Source organism: Porcisia hertigi, chromosome 36 (genome assembly GCF_017918235.1).
Source record: "Porcisia hertigi strain C119 chromosome 36, whole genome shotgun sequence".
Classification (NCBI taxonomy): domain Eukaryota; phylum Euglenozoa; class Kinetoplastea; order Trypanosomatida; family Trypanosomatidae; genus Porcisia; species Porcisia hertigi.
In genome coordinates, this window is record NC_090595.1 from 901,502 (window position 1) to 920,148 (window position 18,647).

Genomic DNA, 18,647 nt, shown 5'->3' on the forward strand with positions numbered 1-18,647 from the left:
ATTAACCGCTAATATTACACACATATATCTGATTTTTCTAACAACAGAGCTAAGCGTCCCCGACATTGTCAAAAGAAACGGAAACTGTTTGAATGGGAGGAGAGGGATGCATTGTATGCAACCTCCCTCCCCGACGGAGGCTGACGGCGTGCACAACCTGGATGCCGCGGTGAATGAGGCATTCCTTGTGGTTGCGCAGGTTTCTCTCTGTTGTTTTCCATGTAGGCGTACCGTTCACGACACGGGTGTGTGATGTGGTGCGGACAGGGTTCTGTGGCTCCGAGTATCACCTATCCTCCCCGCATTCCATGGTATACGAAAGGTGTACGCACGCGCGCGGACGCACACCTTCTTGCTTTCGTGCCCACTTTCGCTGAGACTTGGTGAGATGTCAAAGCAAGCCGCCTCGGCAGTTATTCAGAATTAGGCGATCTCCACCTTCCATTCCCGACCCCCTTCCCGATGCCTCACCGCTCGTTTTTCTCTCCTCTCTTTTTTTTGGTGCTATGAAATGCATCAAAATCCTTTCGCGGGGAGGGAGGGGAGGGAGGGGCACGTCTTCTCCACAGGCTATTTCCCTCAGCTCACCCCCCCTACTCTTCCTCTGGGAAACAAGAAAGAAACCCCTCACTTATCTCCCGCCAGTGGTGGTTCCTGCCGACTCGTCTCTTTTCTTCCACTTGTGTGCGCATGCACCGACAGTGTGTGACGGTGTTGTCCACAAAAGTATACCTACGTCTATCTTGTGTTTTGGCTTCTGTGAGTGTTTCCGGACTTTGTCGAATCACGCCATTCCACTCTCACTCTCTATTGGGGTTCACTGGCCTTTTGGGTGAGCTCGCTTCCCGCAACAAGCAGGCCTTTGCATACCCCTTTCCTCTCTACACCTCTTGGCTGCGTGGATGTTCACATCAGCTCTTCGCGCGCGAGATATATGAAGAGGTTTCTTGTGAGGGAGCTCCTGTCATCTTCCTAGGCCCACAAGAAGTCAAAAACTCGTTCGCTCACTTGGTGTTGTAGAGGACCGCTCGGCTCCCCCTTCCCCCTTCCCTCCCCCTTCCTTCAATTCGTATCTTCTTTTTTTCTCCATACGTACCAAACGTCAAACGCCAACCCGCATTTCTGGCGTGCTCATCGCAGACTCTTCTCTGCCCCACTCGCCCTTTTCTGGCTATTGCATCCGTCTCTGCGAGTTGCGTGGGGGTTATCGTTGTAACATTCTAGATACAACAGCCGCGCGCGGGTGTGCGAACTAGAGATGAGTAATGATGTATCGCGTGGCGATAGGTCGAGTTTGCCGCTTGACAGTTTATCGAGCAACCGTAGAGAATCTTTTAGCTCGGCGCCGCCACCGCCGATGGATGCAGCAGTGGTTGAGTTCGCGCAGCCGTCGTTGATTATTCCGAACGACAGCGTTAATGTCACCGGCGCCACCGCCAACGCTATTGAGCCCTCTGTCACCGCATCCGGCCCCCACAAGGAGCGCAACCCTGGATTTGGCGTCTACAAACTGCCGATCGAGGAGCAGTTCGACTGGATCGAGAAGGAGTTTTCCGTAATCGAGGCGAGCACCATGGACCCGCGCCTGTACAATTTCAAAACATCCAACGCCCACCCAACGAAGAACCGCTACATCAACGTACTCGCCAATGAGGAGACGATTTTTCCCCCACCGTGCTCGACAGCCATGCCACCCAAAACGGGCAGTTCGCGACGCTCTGTGTCTGGCTCTTCGCCTTGTAAGACATCAGCACTGCCGTCATCACTGAAGGCTTCCAGCTCTGCAGCGAACAGGACGTGGTTGACTCCGGGGCGGCACTTCCTGGGTGTATTTCGCAGCGGTCCCTCACAAAGATATGCCGAGGGAAACAAAAGATGCACCACTGTCTGCCATGCCACAAAACATCCCCAGTGGTACATTAATGCCAACGTGGTAGACATGGGCGTGAAACCTATTTTTGTAGCGTCGCAGGCGCCGGTGCAAGAGTGCATCGACGATTTTCTTTCTGTTATCTACGACTGTGGAGCTACCCTGGTGCTGATGCTAACCGAGTTGATGGAAGCAGGGTTTGTGAAAGCAGACAGGTACTGGCCGGCCGACAACGCACCGGCCGACAAGATTGAGTCCTTTGGAAATATGGTCGTGTACAGGGATCAGAAAGATCCGTACACACAAAATGCTGCGCACGATATCGTGCGCAGACCATTCTACATACGCCCCTCTGCCTCGCCCACAGCGCGCGCACACAGGGTCGTCATGTATCAGTATGTGGGCTGGCCTGACCATGGCGTGCCCCACAGCACCAAGTCCTTCCAGGAGCTCTTGAATATTATTCGGCATTATGTAGAGAATCCATCCGCCACAGGTGAGTCAGTGGATAAACCGGCAAGTGCTGCCCACAACCCCAGCACTCGTAAAAGCACCGGTAATACAGAAAATGATACAAGGGATGAAAAAGTAATGCCCCCAGTTTTTGTGCACTGCAGTGCTGGCATTGGTCGCACTGGCACTCTTATTGGCGCCTACACCGCCCTCAAAATGACAGAAGCGGGTTTTCTCACAGACACAAGCATCCGGCACATCGTGATGGACATGCGCAAGGCCCGATTTGGCATGGTGCAGCGCTTGGAACAGTACTTCTTTCTCTACATGATCGTATTGCAGTACATTGGGGTAGACACGCGCAACTTCACGGCACGTATACAGCCACGGGTGGACATGTACAATATGCGTTTGATGGGGCAAAACACAAAGTCTCATGCTCTGCCCGTGCGGGGAAGAGCTAAAGGCAACACGACAAACAAAAGCAACCAGAAGAGAAAAGGAACAGTCGGGTGATCGTGACGGACAGATGAATGCGTGCGTGCATGTGTGTGTTGGGGGGGGGCGGGGGCGGGGGCGGCAGCGTATGTAACAGCCGCTGGGGCCGCTCTACACCATGGGTGAAAACATCTCCGAAACAACAAAGAGGAAGTAATCACAGTGGCACTACTAACAGAGAGACACGTGGTTCTCGCCGCGTGGTCTCTAACAAAACCGGGTGAGAAGGCATTCACATCCACTTCCATCCCCCTCGCATTTGTCCAAGACGACAGCATGCGAATAGACAGGCGGGGGCGGTGGTGGTGGTGGGGGAGTTTTCCGTACCTTTTTTACTGGAGCGCCGTCTCATTACGCATGTTCCTCGAACGGTCCCCACACGGTTGCTTGCGTCGTGTGTCAGGGGTAGGTAGGCGAAGTGTGTGTAGATATTCGCTGTTGCACCCAGTCCTGACCGGCTTCCGAGAGAAGCCAACCATTTGTTGAAACCTACAAACCTTCTTCCCCCCCCCCCCCCCGACACACACACACACCACCACCACCACCACCACCACCACCGCTTACCCCGCCTCACTGCGTTATATGATCTTTTTCGCCGTACCCCTTTGGCCACCCTCTTTGTTCTCTCGCCCCCTCTCCAAATACACACACACACACACACGCCCCCCTCCCCCCGCTATCACTGAATCACAAGAAGCACACCTCAATAGTGGCACGAGTGCACGAAAAAAAAAGGAAAATACCGCCTAAGCGGACGATCAAAGGCCAAGGGAAGCCGCAGTTGAGTTGCGGCAGAAACACCACCATCCGCACCTACGAGCCCCAAAACGCACCCGACTTATGATGGATGGAAAGCGGAGGCAGTACGTGCCTCCAGCCCTTCAAGGCCCGCCGGCCCCCACCCCTATCGCGAACGCTGCGGTAGCCGCAGCTGAGACTTCCGGAAAGCGGCTCATCAGCCTTCGGAGCAGTGCGCTCCCGCCGGAATCGTCCCTACCAACGCACTCTTCCCAGAGCGCACAAGCAGGGTCAGAAGAAGCAACAACAGGCATGTCGCGGTCCACTACATACACGAGCTCGGAGGGCTTGGCGGCTTTTGCTCCTTCCCCGAAGGGTGACGCGCCCCTCCGCAGTGTCACCACCGCAACGACGGCGTCCGCTGCCACGGGTCTGCTGCGCACGCACAGGGATGACTCGCTCCCCTTTCCACGCCCTCGATCGTACGCTGCACCACCGCTGGCGTCTTCCACTGCCTCATCGATAGCTCCTGCTTCTGCTGCCGCCGCTGCTGCGGCGGCCACGTTACTGAAGATTAGAAACCAAACCAGCAACTGCTCGACAGCCGGCGTCGCTCCCCTTAGCGAACCCTCATCTTCGGAGCGTATCTCGCTCTCCTCGTTGCGGCAGGTGGCTACCAGGTCCCCGCCCGAGGGACAGCAAACGTGGCCGCTGTCAGCACCTCCTCTGGAGCGACCCCTGTCCACCGTCCCCTTCGCCAGTAGCCTCACGGGGGAGGGGCACAAGCCACGCCTTGTTACCATCGCTTCCGCAAACCACTCGCTAAAGGCTGTGCCATCTTCGTCACCGCCGACTCCCTCCCCGTTCGATGGACCCCATTCGGCGTTGGAGCTGTGCCGAGAGGCCCTGGGGCTGGGCGGCGACGAGACTAGGTGCAATGACGCAGTGGGACTGACACCGGTGGGGCAAAAGAACTTCAAGCGGCCGCGCCACTGTGCCTTTTCTCCAATATCCGATGATGATGATGACGACGTTTACGATCGTGGTGATGGTCAACACCGAGGCACCATCGCCTACTCATCATCATCTTCGCGTTCCTCCTCTTCTTGCCTCGCCGATAAGGAATCGGTGCCGTCCTTCTTGAGCAGCGGTGTGGCAGCTGATCCACCTCGTGTCCTTGCAGGGGGTGGTGAGGATACGACGCAGGCTGGCGAAGGATCCAGCAGCGTTTTGGCAGCGTATCGCACTGCCACCCCGACAGGCCTTTTACTCCGCCCTGGTAGAGAAGATCTAGGCACCGCTCCGCAGGTGCAGCATCCCCTAGACCATGCAAGCTCACCTCCGCCCACGTTCCCGCCGCCGGATAGCATCACCGGGGCGTCGAACGAAGATGTTGAACAGACACCTCTTGACTTAGACACTGAGGAAGGCGGGAATACTGACACGGATAACGAGACAGGAGAGGACGATGGGGCTAGAGGCCGCCGGAGTGTGGTGCCAAGTGACCCGCTCCGTTTCGCGGTGGATTTGGCTCACGTGCGCATGATTGCAGCGCGCGCGACAACGAAAAGTGCGCCCGTTATCAGTGGTGAGGACGCTGTTCATCGATCGGAGGAGGAGGAAGCGATGCTCGCATGCACCCAGGATGAGAGTGAGTTGCATCCCCACGCGAAGCAGACTAGTACGACAAGTTACAGTCTTTGCACCGATCGTGACACGCGTGAAGCCGTGAGCGCCCGTGCTCTTTTGGAGAAGCGAGCAAAGGCCGACATACATCGTCGTGCGACGCAAGCGGCCACCGCACCTGCGCCACGATCAGAGCTTCTTCTTTCCTTACTTCAGCATCTCCCCACCGCACCGGGTCGTGCGATTTACGACCAAAGCGGTTGTCCCTCCAGCGCCGCGGGCAGCGGTTTCGACGAGGAGTTCCACAAATGTGTACAGAGGTTCACGACGCGCATTGTTTTGCAGCGCGACGGCCGAATCGGCGATGTGCAGCTGCCTCCTGTCTCCCCTGCCCCTGCTGCGCTGCCCCCGCAGCAAGTCAGGGCTGTTTCTGGTCGTTGTAGCGACACGCAGCGGAGGGGTGCAAACGAGAAGCGGAAAGTTGTTGAGGTTGAGGGAGCTGTCGAAGTTCTCTCGAGGGGTCTTTCGACTGATGTGCGCGATGTCGTGGCTTACGCCCAATGTGTCATGCAGGAGCGCCTAAGTCAAGAGCAGCAGCAGAAGTCAAAGTCTCACTCGTCAGCGTCGAAGATGGCGGTTGAAAAAACAGAGCGGTGCCAACACGCTGATGACGAGGTGTGCGTTCAGGGTGACGTGTTGGACTCCAATAAGCGCGAGCAGCTAGCTGAGCTGCAGGCGGTGGTTGATCAAAAGCTCAGTCTTATGCGCGCCACTGTGGATGACACAAGAGAGACGCCAGTGGCCAGTAATGCGACCTCAACGGACTCAAAGGAAATGCTTGTCGCAGCCCACAAGCGATTCACGGATGTCGTCCGCCGCGCGGCGGCGAGTCGCCGCGAGAAGGCAGAAGCCGCGCAAGTTGCGGAGCAGCGACTCGAAGCCACCGTGGACGCGTGGAGAAAGTCTTACGATATGCTTCTGAAGCGCGAGCTGGACCGTCACCGGGTGGCGCAGAGAACAGAGAGGCGACCACGGATGGAGGCGCCGCTTCAGGCGCTGCAACCTCCGCAGGAGGAGCACAAAAAGGCCAGGCATCACCAATCCCCTACTGGCCTGTGGGATACGCCTAGGGGGATGCGCAGAAAAGAGCGCAAGCGTCTCAAGAAGTTGGTCAAGGCGGCCAACGCGTGTTCTATGCCACCCTTCCAGTAACTTTTGGCCCTTCCCCGCATCTCTCACCGTAGCCCTCCTTGTTTTACTCAGTTCTCTGTCACTTTGCCCCCGTCATGTGGTGGCGCTTTCTTTTCCTTGACCCCTGTCGTCACCACCGTCATCACGGCTGGACTGCAATGCTTTGGAGACAGAGAGAGAGGTGGGGCGGGACGGGACGGGCGGTGTGCGCTGAAGTGAAGAGACGTGCCTCGGGGACGTTACTGCTCTTCCCACTAACCCCCCACCCCCTCCGTGCGCGCATATATGCATACACCTATAGAAGTACATGGTAGACGCGCAACGTCTACAAGTCATGTATCCCGTAGTCGAAAGAAATCGTGAAAGAAATCAGTTTTGATGATGATGTGTCTGGGCCTCGCTTGTACACCGCATGCTTGCCCTGTTCCCCCCCCCCCCCCCCCCCCACCTTCCCTCTTGTGTGGTTTTCCTCTACCCAGTTTCCTTCGCTACCCCCCCCCTCCCTCCTCCTCCTTTCGCCCTCTCCCCCCTCTCCCCCCACACACTCCCGTCGTTGTCACCGTGACTTTGTCTTGGCCTCACTGCGACTGTTGTTGCCTCCGTAGTACCGACCGCTCGTGGTGTTGTTCTCGTTCTTGGCCGCCTCACCAGCTTATTTATCTCCTCACCTCTGTGCATCGTACCCCCCCTCCCCCCCTCCGTGTGCATATATACATATATATATATACATATATGCAAATATACATGTATGCATACATTTGCTTTGTGTTTTCATGGTAAGTATCCCACACCATGGAGGCCCTGTTCTACGATCACACCGTCACCAGCGCGATAGCTCGGCGGGCACATCTTCGTCAGGCCATTCACGCATTTCTAGCAGATGCCACTTCACGATCGGCCGTTCATGTCGTCGCGCTCTTTGTTCACGTTCCGACGCCGTCTACTGTAGCGGTGGCCGTCCCCAGTCTTGGCAGCAGCCGCACCACTGACAGCGCCTCTGCATCGCGCGAGGGTACATCTGTGGCGGCGCGAGGCGCTACGGCAGGCAAAGCGGCTGCAGTGACCTCAACATCACTTCCCGTGGTGTCTCGTCGGAGTCGAACTGCGCAAAAACTGGCATGGTGCTCCTGGGAGGCTGACCGACGCCTTCGACAGGCAGCCGAGGATGCAGCGGAGATCCACCTCGGAATCGGAGATGGCTGCCTTTCTGGACCCTTAACGGCCGGTGCTGCGCGCGCAGGGTCGCCTGTCACCAGGGCCATGGTCGTTACCGTGGCCTTCTTGGCACCGAAAACGCGCGACGACCTCACCGTCTATGAGAGCTGGCAGCGCTGTGCGGATATGTGCGCCGAGGTGCCGGCTGCTGGGGCAGGGCGCGGTGCCGCATCGAGAGCGACTCGAATGTTCTCGCCACTGCGCCACGCTAGCTTCATCGCTTTATCGCTGGGGGCCCCATCGTTACTGCTGTCGTGGACGGAGCGGCCGGTGCGCTGTCACCTCGACAACCTCCTCCTTCCCCATCAGAGCCTCCTCATGGATCTTTCGTGGTGGATGGCGTCGACAGGTGAGGGTGCGAGCGCGACTAACGGTGCCCCATCTGGCAAGGGTGTGAGCAACTCGGTATTGCGCGACATCTTTATCAGAGACGTGCAGCCTTCTTTAAAACTGCCGAAGGGGGACTGCCGCTGCGCAGTCTGGCTTTCGTACGACACCCTCTTGGCCTCGCTGCACCCACATGCGGTGGGGGGGAGGGGTAATAACATTAGCGGTGACGGCGTAAACATGAGTGGGCGCGCAGGTGAAGGTCTGTCGGGGCGAAGGTGGGGCTGTAACGCTCGCTCTGGCGACCTCTCCGGCGTAGACGAGCAGGCGTTCATGGCGACATATGTGCTCATTCGTCGCCTGCTTTCCTCACTCAACGCCAGTCAATCCGGTTCTCTGGGCCGCACGCAGCTCCTGCGTGTTGTTCTGAGCTATGGCGGGAGCTCCTCCTCTTTGCGGCGCCGGCTCGTGCACACGTGTGGTCGCATCGGCCAGGGAGACCTGGCGGTCGATGCAGCACTTCTGTGTACTCGCTCTCTCGTTGACGTGCACGCCCTGTTTGCTGTGCTGGCCGGCCAGGACGCTGTAAACGTGTATAGTGAGGCGGCCATGTTCGTGCGCACGGCGCGACGTCGTGCTACCGCCGGCCAGGCATCTCAGCAACAGCACCGACAGATTGCCCTTCAAAGTGCACAGGTGCAGGTGACCTTGCCTTGCTCCTCTGATCCCACCGGCACCGAACACGAAGTGGTGGCCTGTGGCAACCCAAGCGCGTTAAGCAACAGCTTTGCGGAGCGAGGAGCGAGGACACTTGCCCGAAAGCTGCGACTACTAGAACGCCAACGTGTGTGTAAGAAGGGAAGACGAGGCGAGCATGTCCGTCCACGCGCTAAGACCTCAATGGGCCCGACGAAGCGGCTCCGTGCTGAGGTCAGTAGTCCTGACTCGGAGCGCGCTCTTATGCGGGCGGTTGAACGGGCTCATCGAGCAGCGGCACCCCCCACGGCAAGAAAAAAACACAAAGCGGAGCTGTTGGCGAGCGGGACTGACGAGCCATCAGCATGTGCCACTCAAGTGTCGTCCCCACCGCAGGAGCAGCAGAGGACAGATGAGGTGCTAGGCCGTTTAACACCGACCATGGACACGGCTCTCACTTGGTGCGAGGATGTGGATGCTGGTGTCCAAAGTAACTAGGCTGCTGCTGTTGCGCCGCCAAGTGGAGTGCCCTCCGTCAGCTGTGTTTTCATGTGCGTAGTCTGTCTACGCAGACTGAGGAGGGGGGGGGGGCAACATTTGACCCCCCCCTCGCGTGCCCGCGTTGTTCTTCTTCCGCGTTTCTCATATCTCGTTTAACAGAGACGGTGTCTGACGAGGTCATGACAATTGATGCCCAAGGATTAACCGCCTCCCCTCACCCCCCTACACGCACGTCTAGACGAATGAAGTGAGGGTTACACTATTATAAACCTTGTTACCGAATAAAGGCTTTACCGGGGGCCCCGAACAACCGCAGCTCCGTCGTGTGTATTTGCCGGCGCACTACGGTATCAACTTCTCGCTTCCAGTACATCCTCTGTAGTAGTAATCGCCCAGCATGCTTTTACGTCCCCCCCCTCCCTCCCTCCCTCCCTCCCGCTTTGGCTCATGTCCTGCTCTCCAATCATTTTCTCTCCCACCCCTCCCCCCCCCTTCTTGCCCGCTCTCCCTCTTTATTTGGCAGCTCCCATATATAGCCCTCAATTACGAAGACCACAGGAAAAAAAAACGCCGACAGACATTAAAAGCTGGGCCCCACTTCACAAACGTAAAGAAAAATTGACACATCGAAAAATAGTGGGAGGCTTCCGTTTGAAGCCGCGCGCCCTCCTCACACACACACACACACACACACACATACTTCTCCCCGTTTTTATTACGAGAGTTGTCCTGGGTATTCTGTATCTAAATATATTCCTTCCATCAGAAAAAAAGGGGTGTTTTCTTTTTGTGTGTGCGCTCCTCTCCCCTGTCGCGAAGGGGCAATATGTATGGGGGTAAGGACATGTATGGAGGGGGGTCTGGCAATGGTCAGGCGTTCATGGGTGTAAATAAACCCACGCACCAAGAAGCAGGAGCACCAATGGCCAACTGGAATGCCAACGGTCAGTATCCACAGGCAGAGGTGAACTACTCACCAATCGAGGGCCCATCTGTAGAGGGCACCCCGCTTTACACCGATGCAGGGGTCAACCCAGCTCAGGCAGCGAAGCTCAGTCGCTTCCGCCTTCAGGGTTTCAAGGACGTCTGGGCCGCAATCCTGTTCATTCCATTTGCGTTGTTTCCGATTGTATGGGGCATCCTGCAACTCATCACGTACCCCATCGAGTCAGTCCCCAGCCAATCACCCTCTTCGGATAAAAAAGTGATCAGGCTCGACTTCCACTGGATTTTTTGGACCTGCTTGGCAGCTGTGGGTGCTTCCATCATAAGCTCGAGTGTGATACTCAAGGTCGCGCAGCGCTTTCCCATCCAAATCATCTACATTGGGAACATTGCCTCGATTATCTTTCTTCTGGTCTCTGCCACGGTGGCGTTTTTACGGATTAACATAGTTATGGGCTTTGTCCTGCTTGTCGTGGGCATTTTTCGGGCCATTTGGTTCTTTCTCGCCCGCAACCGTATCCCGTTCGCAGCTGCGCTACTCAAAACATCGCTGAGAATTATCAACGCATTCAAGTTCACTTATGTACTGAGCTTCATCTTGGGTGCAGTGTCATGCGGATACGTCATACTCTGGGGCTACGGTGTGCTTGCTCTGATTGACCGCTTCCAGAAGGGCACGGGCAACGGCGGCTACATCGCTGCGATGTTCCTGCTCGTCTTCTCGGTTCTGTGGGTGTCGCAGGTGATACCAAATGTTATGCACGTAACGACCTGTGGTTTGGTCGCAACTTGGTATTTTGCTGGCTTTGCCAATATGCCCCGCAACCCAACGCTGGCCTCCTTTAAGCGCGCCACGACGACGAGCTTTGGCACCATCTGCTTCGGCTCCCTCGTCGTCGCAATCGTCGAGTTTCTCCGCTTCCTTTTGAGTCAGGGTGAAAGCGGAAACGAGGACAACTTTCTGCGTTGTTTGGGTGACTGCCTGCTGGGCTGCCTCCAGCATATACTTGAGATGTTCAACAAGTACGCATTTGTGCACGTCGCCATCTACGGCTGCAGCTACATCGAGGGTGCGAAGCGGACCTTCAAGCTCTGCCAGCAGTGTTTCTGTGCTGGATTATTCAATGAGTGCCTTGTGTCCCCGACGTTGACCATGCTTGCCTTGACCCTATCTATACTCTATGCGTTGATTGTTGGCGTATTTACTAAGTCGTGGCCACTTGGCGTGCTTGTGTTTGTCATCTCGGTGACTGTGCACTGGCTCTTTTTTTCAGTCGTTGATAGCGCCGTCGCAACCGTGTTCGTGTGTTTCGCGGAGGCCCCCGAGGCCCTTCGAGAGTCGGACCCGCAACTGTACGACACCATCTACGCCACGGACACGAACGGAACCAATAACAACGCGCCGCCACCGATTTAGTGTGTGCTACACAAACACACATGGAGAGGAATAAAAAAATTTAAAAAAAGTATCTTGTGAGGAAATTAAGCGCAAAACGAACAAACCCGCACCAATATTTGAAAAGGTGAAGTGGAGTACGGACGCCAGCCCCCCCCCCCTAAAAAAAAAAAATAGTGATTTGAGGTTTTCTTTGCTTCTTGTTAGTTGTTGTTGTGTCTGTGTGTGTGTGTCCTCCCGTGCGACAACGGGGATGGGATGCAAGAGAGGTGCCTTATCCGCAGAGATAGGCAGTGTCTCCGTCGTCGCCGTTTCTTCCCTTGCCTCCATTCATCTTGTTTCTCTTCGTTGCGTTTGTATCTCATCGATATATATATATATATAGCCGTTGTACAAGTGTCCCCTCTCCCTTTCCGCGTGACCGCTCCCGTTACCGAAAAGTGATGCTTAGCACGTGAACAATGCGGTAGGCCCACGAAGGCTCGTGCACACGCGGGATGTGGACGTCGATTTGCTTATTACCCCATTTTGCTTTTTTCCCCTCCAGTGCTCGTTTTCGCTCCCCCTTTTCTCCCTTTTCTTTACCAAGTGTTGTTATTCTGCTGCTCTGTAGTGTCCTTCGCATCACATACATCTGCCGGTAGGCCTTACGACTCTTCTTTGCCACCTCTCTCTCAGCAGTTTTTTTTCAGTTCCGCATAGCGGCTTCCCAGATTGGTGCGTACTGTGCAGTGAGGAGACGTTCCCGCGCTTCTTGTTCCTCCTCCTCCCCGCCGCCCCGATCCTCTTCGCCTCGTCTTGAGGAGCGTTTTTCATGCTCTTTTTTTTCTCCTCTTTACTTTTTTTGCGCATGCACCCGCTTCAGTACCTCCTCCGGCCCTCCCTCCCTCCCTCCTTGCGCGCGTGCACCTGATTTAACGTAAATGCTTCCGAATGCGTTCATATGTACTTTGTTTTGAACATACATCAAATATATATTTTTTTAACGAGTCTGGTTGGGGTATTTTTGTGTGCTGCACCTCTTGCTGAATACGTGTGTGGTATACCTCAGCTGGTGTCTGTGTGTGGGTGTGTGAGTGCACATGGAGGTAAGTAAGGAAGTAAAGTACGTCTAGTAGGTTCACCGTGTGGGTAGAGTCCAGTGTACGACGATTCACTTGGGCTCTCATACTCCCTACACACACACACGCACGCACACACACACATACACAAGCGCTATTCGCGAATACAGGCTCTGTTGGTGAAGCGTTTTTTCGTTGGGGTTTGCTGACCTTCGTCCTCTGTCAGTCTGTCCCCATGGAAATCAAACAAAAAACGACTTACTGTGCTTTATTGAGTTTTTTTTGGCTGATTAGATTAAAAAAGAACGTGAAGGACGAAAAATAAGATGACGTTGCACATCCGCTTCTCAGTCCATAGGGGGGGGGGGAGCACAGCGGATGTCGGAGAGGGAGGGACAACCGCCATATCATTTTCATGACCTGTTCTAATGTTGGTCACACAGAGCAGCGATATGGCATGGGTTGTTGAGCCTCTGACAGAGTCAGTCGTCTCCCCACATCCACTTTCTTCCCCCCCCCCCCTCTCCCTCCCTCCCTCACTTCGCAGACAACCACTCCCTGAAATACTTTTCTCAAGAGCGAAACTCGCAGGCGGCACCCAACTCCTCCCTTCCCCCCTCAAAGGCCCTCTTTTCCGTGTCGCGGTACCACGCCCGAGTGCTACCGTCGCTTTTTTTCCCCCACCCTTTACGATACCGTCATCATATTTTTTTTTTTTTTTTGGAGGGGGGTACCACGAATATACGCCAACAGATACACACTCATACTCACACACAAAGGCACCGAGCGAGTGGGTCCCCCCCTCCCCCCTTAGCTCTCGAACCATGTTTCGCGGTCACACTTTCTTGGTCTCTCTTGCAGCGTCACCGCTCACAGTCGCAGAGCTGACGCAGAACGGTGGCCGTGTGGTGTATGACTTGAGCACGAATGTTGTCACGTGCATTATCATCGCAAGCAACAACTCAACGGGCACTCCGGTGCGCTGTAGGCGTGGTTGGGCGGTGGCGAATGCACTGCCTACCTCCATGGAGGACCACGTCCGTGCCAATCGCATCACAGTAGTCTACGAGCAGTGGGTGCATCAATGCCTGAGCAAAAACCGTCTCTTGCTGCCCTGCCGAGACTATCCCGACACGATTGCGTACGATCCGCACTTATTCGCTGGCGTGCACTTCACAACGACTCGGCTGCCGCTGGAGTTGAAGGCGAACATTGTCGCACTCATGCAGTTCTACGGTGCCACCTACCACCCCCACCTTCTGGACACGACAAACTTGTTAGTGTACAGCCACATGAGTCTTTCACCCGTCACCGTGAAAAACGCGGTCACCAGCCCCCCTGCACGTCCACACATCGTTCCAGATGGGCCAAATAAAAAGGCGCTGTCGCCCGCGAAGGAAAGCGAGGCTGCAAAGGCCAGCACACCACAGCGATTCTCGCCGGAGTCGTGCGTCGCCTACCCGACTGAGGCCGCTGAGCCATCTCTGACGAAGCTCGTGGTTGCACGTCGTCTCGGTATTCCGTGTGTGACCCCACAATGGGTGCAGTCATGTCTGAACACTGGTGGGCTGCAACCGCCAGGGTCGACGCTAACTGATGCACCTCCTGCTCTGACACCGTCGCCTCCTGTCCCCAGCTTCAGCACAGAAGCGCAGGTGGATGCTGGCGAGCTCCGCCGTGAGGAAGAGGAGATCGATCGATGGATCGGCGAAGTACGGACGAGCATGCCGGCTTTCGCTCGCCCACACTCTGGAGACACCGCCACGGATGCGTGTGTAGCACATCTCCGCAGCCTGTCGCCGTGCATGGAGCCGAGGGGGAATAACGATGCTGAAGAGGTGTGTCAGGCGCTCAAGCTGGCAGCCCAGCTAGCCCCCCTGGGTGCGTTGGCTTCGAAGACACGAAAGCGACGCCGCGCATGCTGACAGAACGCCCCCTCCCCCCTCCTCCCCCTCCTGCAACGCCGGACGTTGAACTACTCTCACATGGCATGCCGACTTATAAAGACGAATGAATAAGAGAGTAGAGATGGATGACACCGCAAGGAAAAAAAATGGTATATAGAGTAGGCAAGCAAGAACACAGATGAGTTTTTTTTCCATGCAACGGTTCTGGTAGACGCACGCAAAACACTTGCACACACACACACACATATATACATATATACATACATACATATTTTTATCTGACATAGATGCATAGGTACACAGCAGCGCATACAAGCATTGACCATACAAAAGACAGCATCGGCAAAGCGAGGTGGTTGGCAAAAGATCCGATAGGGAAAACGAAGGGCGGGAGGGACGGACGGACGGGAGAGGGGGTCATGCAAACGACTCCTTGCGCAGCTGTTGCTCGCGCGACTCTTTTTTCTGTCACACATCGCGGTATACACCGAGGTATTTTGCCCCCCCCCTCTCTCTCTCTCCCAACTCCCTCTTGGACGTCATTGAGATCGTTTCCCTGTCGCGCTCATTTACACTGTTGCCCTTTGAATGACGGATTGCAGGTCTACTTGGTGAGTCACTTCTCTCTCGTGCCAACTGGCATTCATATCTGGAATTCCCTCTCTCTTCCAAACAACAAAGGAGGTGGGGTCCACACACACACACACACACACACACACACACACACAAAGCCCTCTTGAACTGCGCGAGGTGGACTGTCGTTCGCTTGGTTTGGTGCGTGTATTTTTGCACTTTATTGTACGGCTTTTTATCTCAGTCAACTCCTCCGCCTTCTTCGTGCAAGCGCATGCACTCTGATCGGAGACGGGAAAAGGAACGGGGGTCTGGAAGAGTAAAATGCACTCGCAAGAGACTGTGTTGACACTCACTTTCTTTGCGCCGCTTCTCTCTCCCCTCCTTCCCTCCCTCCCAGACGAGATGGGTTTGTGGAGCTCAGGAGACCTTTATGCTGAATAGTGTGTGTTCTCTTGGCTTTCCCCTCCGTCCACTCTTCGGAGCTGCCTCTTTGGTGTCTCTTCTTCCTCCACAGGTTCCCTGCCCTCTGATTAATGGGAGGGGGGGGTAAGTGGCCGATGCACCGTATATTCTTCTTTCCGCTTCTACCGCTTTCTCTTGATGCGTCGGTTATTCACTCATTTTCGAGTCTTTATCCCGTGTGCTGAGCTTACCGAACACAGTTGCGCGCGGCTCTCTGGTCGACTTACGATGACAGATTGCACTCCGCCCGCCACTTCCCCCCCTTCTACGCTACACCCGCTCTGTTCAAAATCTCTTACATCGATTGTGCACGTAGACGCCCCCACGCACATCTACGCATACACACACTTCGCTCCGAATACACCTTTACGTGCTGGCGCACAAGTCTTCTGTTTTTCTCGATTTTTTTTTGTGTTTCTGCGTCACTCGCTTGTGAGGCGAGGCCACTTCCTGCCTTGTGTGTGTGTGTGTGCGTGGTGGCTAGCCATCGGCTGTCTCTTCTGCCCTTGAGCACACTGCACGCTTCCTCAACTCCCTTTCCCCACCCTTTTTCACGCTCACTTCCCAGGACGGAGAGTGCTTCGTCTCGTCTGCGTTAGTGCAGGTACTCGACCGCCTATTCTGTCTCGGTGGCAATAGCGATGAGTGCACAGGGGACATTCAAAAACTTCCCGAGCACGCTGCTGACAGCGGGCGGTGGGGCTGCCCACCTCGCGACTCCAGCTGTCTCGTCCTCCTCCTCAGCACCTGCGACATCGAATGATTTTTTTTCGCTAGTGATTGCCTACATGAATCGCATCCTCCCACACGATCGAAAGATGAAGATACTTCTTGTAGACGACGGTGCGCTGCCTATGATCGCCACCGCTTTCTCCCAGACGGAGCTCCTCAAGCACGAAGTTTATCTCGTCGAGTCCCTGAACAGCGCTGCACGGCAACGAAATTTGATGAAGATGCTGCGATGCTATATTCTGCTGCGGCCCAGCCTCGCCAGTGTGGATGCGGTGTGTGTGGAGCTGCGGATGGCGAAGTACCTTAGTTATCACATTTTTTTCTGCGGTGCGGCTACCACGGAGATGTTGGATCGTCTGGCGCTTGCCGACAACGATTCGCTCGTGGAGCAGGTGCAGGAGGTGTTTTGCGACTTCAACGCCATCAATAAAGACGCTTTCGTGCTCGAAACGCCACCGCCGCAGTCACTGGTGGCTTCATTCGCGTCCGCGTCGCAAATACGCCGGCTCGCGGAGGGTCTTGCCTCGCTCATGGTTGCGCAGCGCCGCAGGCCCTGCATTCGCTACCAGAAGGATAGCTTGTATGTGCAGCGCCTCGTCGCGGAACTAGTGAATTTGCTGAAGAGCGATCCAGGCCTGTACGACTACCCAACTCGGGACACAGTTTTGCTGCTGCTGGACCGCAGCGACGACCCGCTCACCCCGCTTCTTATCCCGTGGACCTACCAAGCGATGCTTCACGAACACATTGGGCTGCGCTCCAACACGCTTAAGCTGCCGCCTGACGTTCAAGGTGCCGAGAAGGAGGGCTACGTCTTCTCTGAGCACGACGACGCCTTCTTCGCCAGCAACATGTTCCATAACTGGGGAGACCTCTGCAACAACGTGAAGAAGTACGTCGACCACTGCAAAGAGACATTGAACCTCGACCGCCCCACCGCCACGCTCGAGGAGCTGAAAACATTTATGCAGAAAATTCCCCAGACAAAGAGCCTCACCGGCTCCGTCACCAAGCACACGACTGTCACCTCGTATCTCTCCACCGTCATCAAGGAGCGCAATCTGCTGGAAATCTCTCTTCTGGAGCAGGACATGATCGCTTCTTCAGATCAGAGTAATCATTTCGCACGCTTACAATCCTTCGCGGCGTGCGCAACAACCAGCAAGGAGGACCTCACTCGCCTCTGTCTCATCTACCATCTACGTTATGAACAACCCGGCGGTCCGTCGCGGGTGGCGCCCTACCTCGACCGTGTCAACTCTAACCATGCCTTGCTGCTCCGAAAGCTGTGGCAGTACTATGGCCACAATAAACTCAGCAATCGCCTGTTTGCCGATACCGGTGTCATGGCAAAGATTGTGAAAACGTTTGTGGATGTTGGCAACATCTACACTCAACATGAGCCGGTGCTGAAGCGCACCCTGCAGCAGTTGTACAGTGGCCAGCTCGCCACTGCTTCCTACCCCTACCTGGAGCAGCCCACTTCCTCTTCTGGCGGCGGTGGCATTCCAAGCGCGGAATTCAAGCCAAAAGAGACGATGGTGTACATGTGTGGGGGGTACACGTTCGCGGAGGCGGCGCTGGTGCGCGACATTAATGCCCGCACTGCGTATAAGCCAGCTGATGCGGCCTTGTTTGCAGAGGGCGGAGCTCACATCAATACTTCCATCGGCGGCGAAGCCATTCTTAACACGCGTTCGTTTCTGAGTTTGCTGGACCAGCTGCCGGCGTCTTGAGCGACACTCGACGCGCTGTAGCAGCAGCGGCCGGGCCTGGCTGGCGGGACTCCGCGAAGTGGTGTGCCCTTTACAACATTTTTGAACGGTAGCGCCCGCTCTTGCGAAACAAAAAAAGGTGCTGTGTGCTCGCATCGTGGCCACGAGTCACTCCAGTGCGTGTATCCTCGCTTCCCTCACTTTTTTCGCCACCCCCTTCGATTTAGCACCCGCGGCTACCACAATCGAATGACTTGTGTTTCCGAACACGGCTGTGCTTTTGTGGAACACATTTTTTTTTGCGCGCGTGTCCGTGTCTGTACATGTGCTCTTCCCATTGCTGTTTTTTCCCGAGGGAAGGGGGCGCACACACAGTGCGTACCCGCTGTCTCAGCCACGGCCAGACACGGCGTCCAGAGACCGGAAGAGCCAGCGTAGTGGAGAAAGGGAGGCGCGCCGAGCACCGTGCCAAGATATCCTGAATATGTGCATGCCCGCGAAGTGCGCCCCACCACTTACATCAAACCACGTGGGTTGTCGAGGCACACATCCTGGAGCAGTGACGAAACCACTCCGAACTACGCCGTCGAGTCGCGCGGACGGCAATGGGGCGAGTCTGCACACCACGTTATGGGGTGTAGGCGGGTCTCTCGGGCGACTCAAGGCGGGGAGGGGGGAGGTGAAGCCCTAGCGCACACACGGGCCGGAGTACGGGGTGGGGGGGCCTCGAAGGGACCG

General features: G+C 55.8%; 6 protein-coding genes across 6 annotated transcripts; all 6 read left to right on the forward strand.

Moving 5' to 3' along the window:
- Positions 1–1,258: 1,258 nt before the first annotated feature.
- JKF63_00213 (uncharacterized protein) lies at positions 1,259–2,839 on the forward strand (the record flags this gene model as incomplete). The annotated part of the gene is made up of 1 exon (XM_067896265.1): positions 1,259–2,839. One exon carries the CDS (start codon positions 1,259–1,261, stop codon positions 2,837–2,839), a length of 1,581 nt encoding a protein of 526 aa, XP_067752422.1.
- An 825-nt stretch (positions 2,840–3,664) lies between these two features.
- On the forward strand, positions 3,665–6,397 carry JKF63_00214 (uncharacterized protein; the record flags this gene model as incomplete). Its single annotated transcript, XM_067896266.1, has 3 exons — positions 3,665–4,261; positions 4,292–4,610; positions 4,641–6,397. 3 exons carry the CDS (start codon positions 3,665–3,667, stop codon positions 6,395–6,397), a joined length of 2,673 nt encoding a protein of 890 aa, XP_067752423.1.
- Positions 6,398–7,168: 771 nt separating this feature from the next.
- Positions 7,169–9,112, forward strand: JKF63_00215 (uncharacterized protein; the record flags this gene model as incomplete). The annotated part of the gene is made up of 1 exon (XM_067896267.1): positions 7,169–9,112. One exon carries the CDS (start codon positions 7,169–7,171, stop codon positions 9,110–9,112), a length of 1,944 nt encoding a protein of 647 aa, XP_067752424.1.
- Positions 9,113–9,959: 847 nt separating this feature from the next.
- JKF63_00216 (uncharacterized protein) lies at positions 9,960–11,477 on the forward strand (the record flags this gene model as incomplete). Its single annotated transcript, XM_067896268.1, has 1 exon — positions 9,960–11,477. The coding sequence occupies one exon, from the start codon at positions 9,960–9,962 to the stop codon at positions 11,475–11,477; it is 1,518 nt and encodes a 505-aa protein (XP_067752425.1).
- A 1,864-nt stretch (positions 11,478–13,341) lies between these two features.
- JKF63_00217 (uncharacterized protein) lies at positions 13,342–14,442 on the forward strand (the record flags this gene model as incomplete). The annotated part of the gene is made up of 1 exon (XM_067896269.1): positions 13,342–14,442. The coding sequence occupies one exon, from the start codon at positions 13,342–13,344 to the stop codon at positions 14,440–14,442; it is 1,101 nt and encodes a 366-aa protein (XP_067752426.1).
- A 1,661-nt stretch (positions 14,443–16,103) lies between these two features.
- JKF63_00218 (uncharacterized protein) lies at positions 16,104–17,930 on the forward strand (the record flags this gene model as incomplete). The annotated part of the gene is made up of 1 exon (XM_067896270.1): positions 16,104–17,930. One exon carries the CDS (start codon positions 16,104–16,106, stop codon positions 17,928–17,930), a length of 1,827 nt encoding a protein of 608 aa, XP_067752427.1.
- Positions 17,931–18,647: the final 717 nt, after the last annotated feature.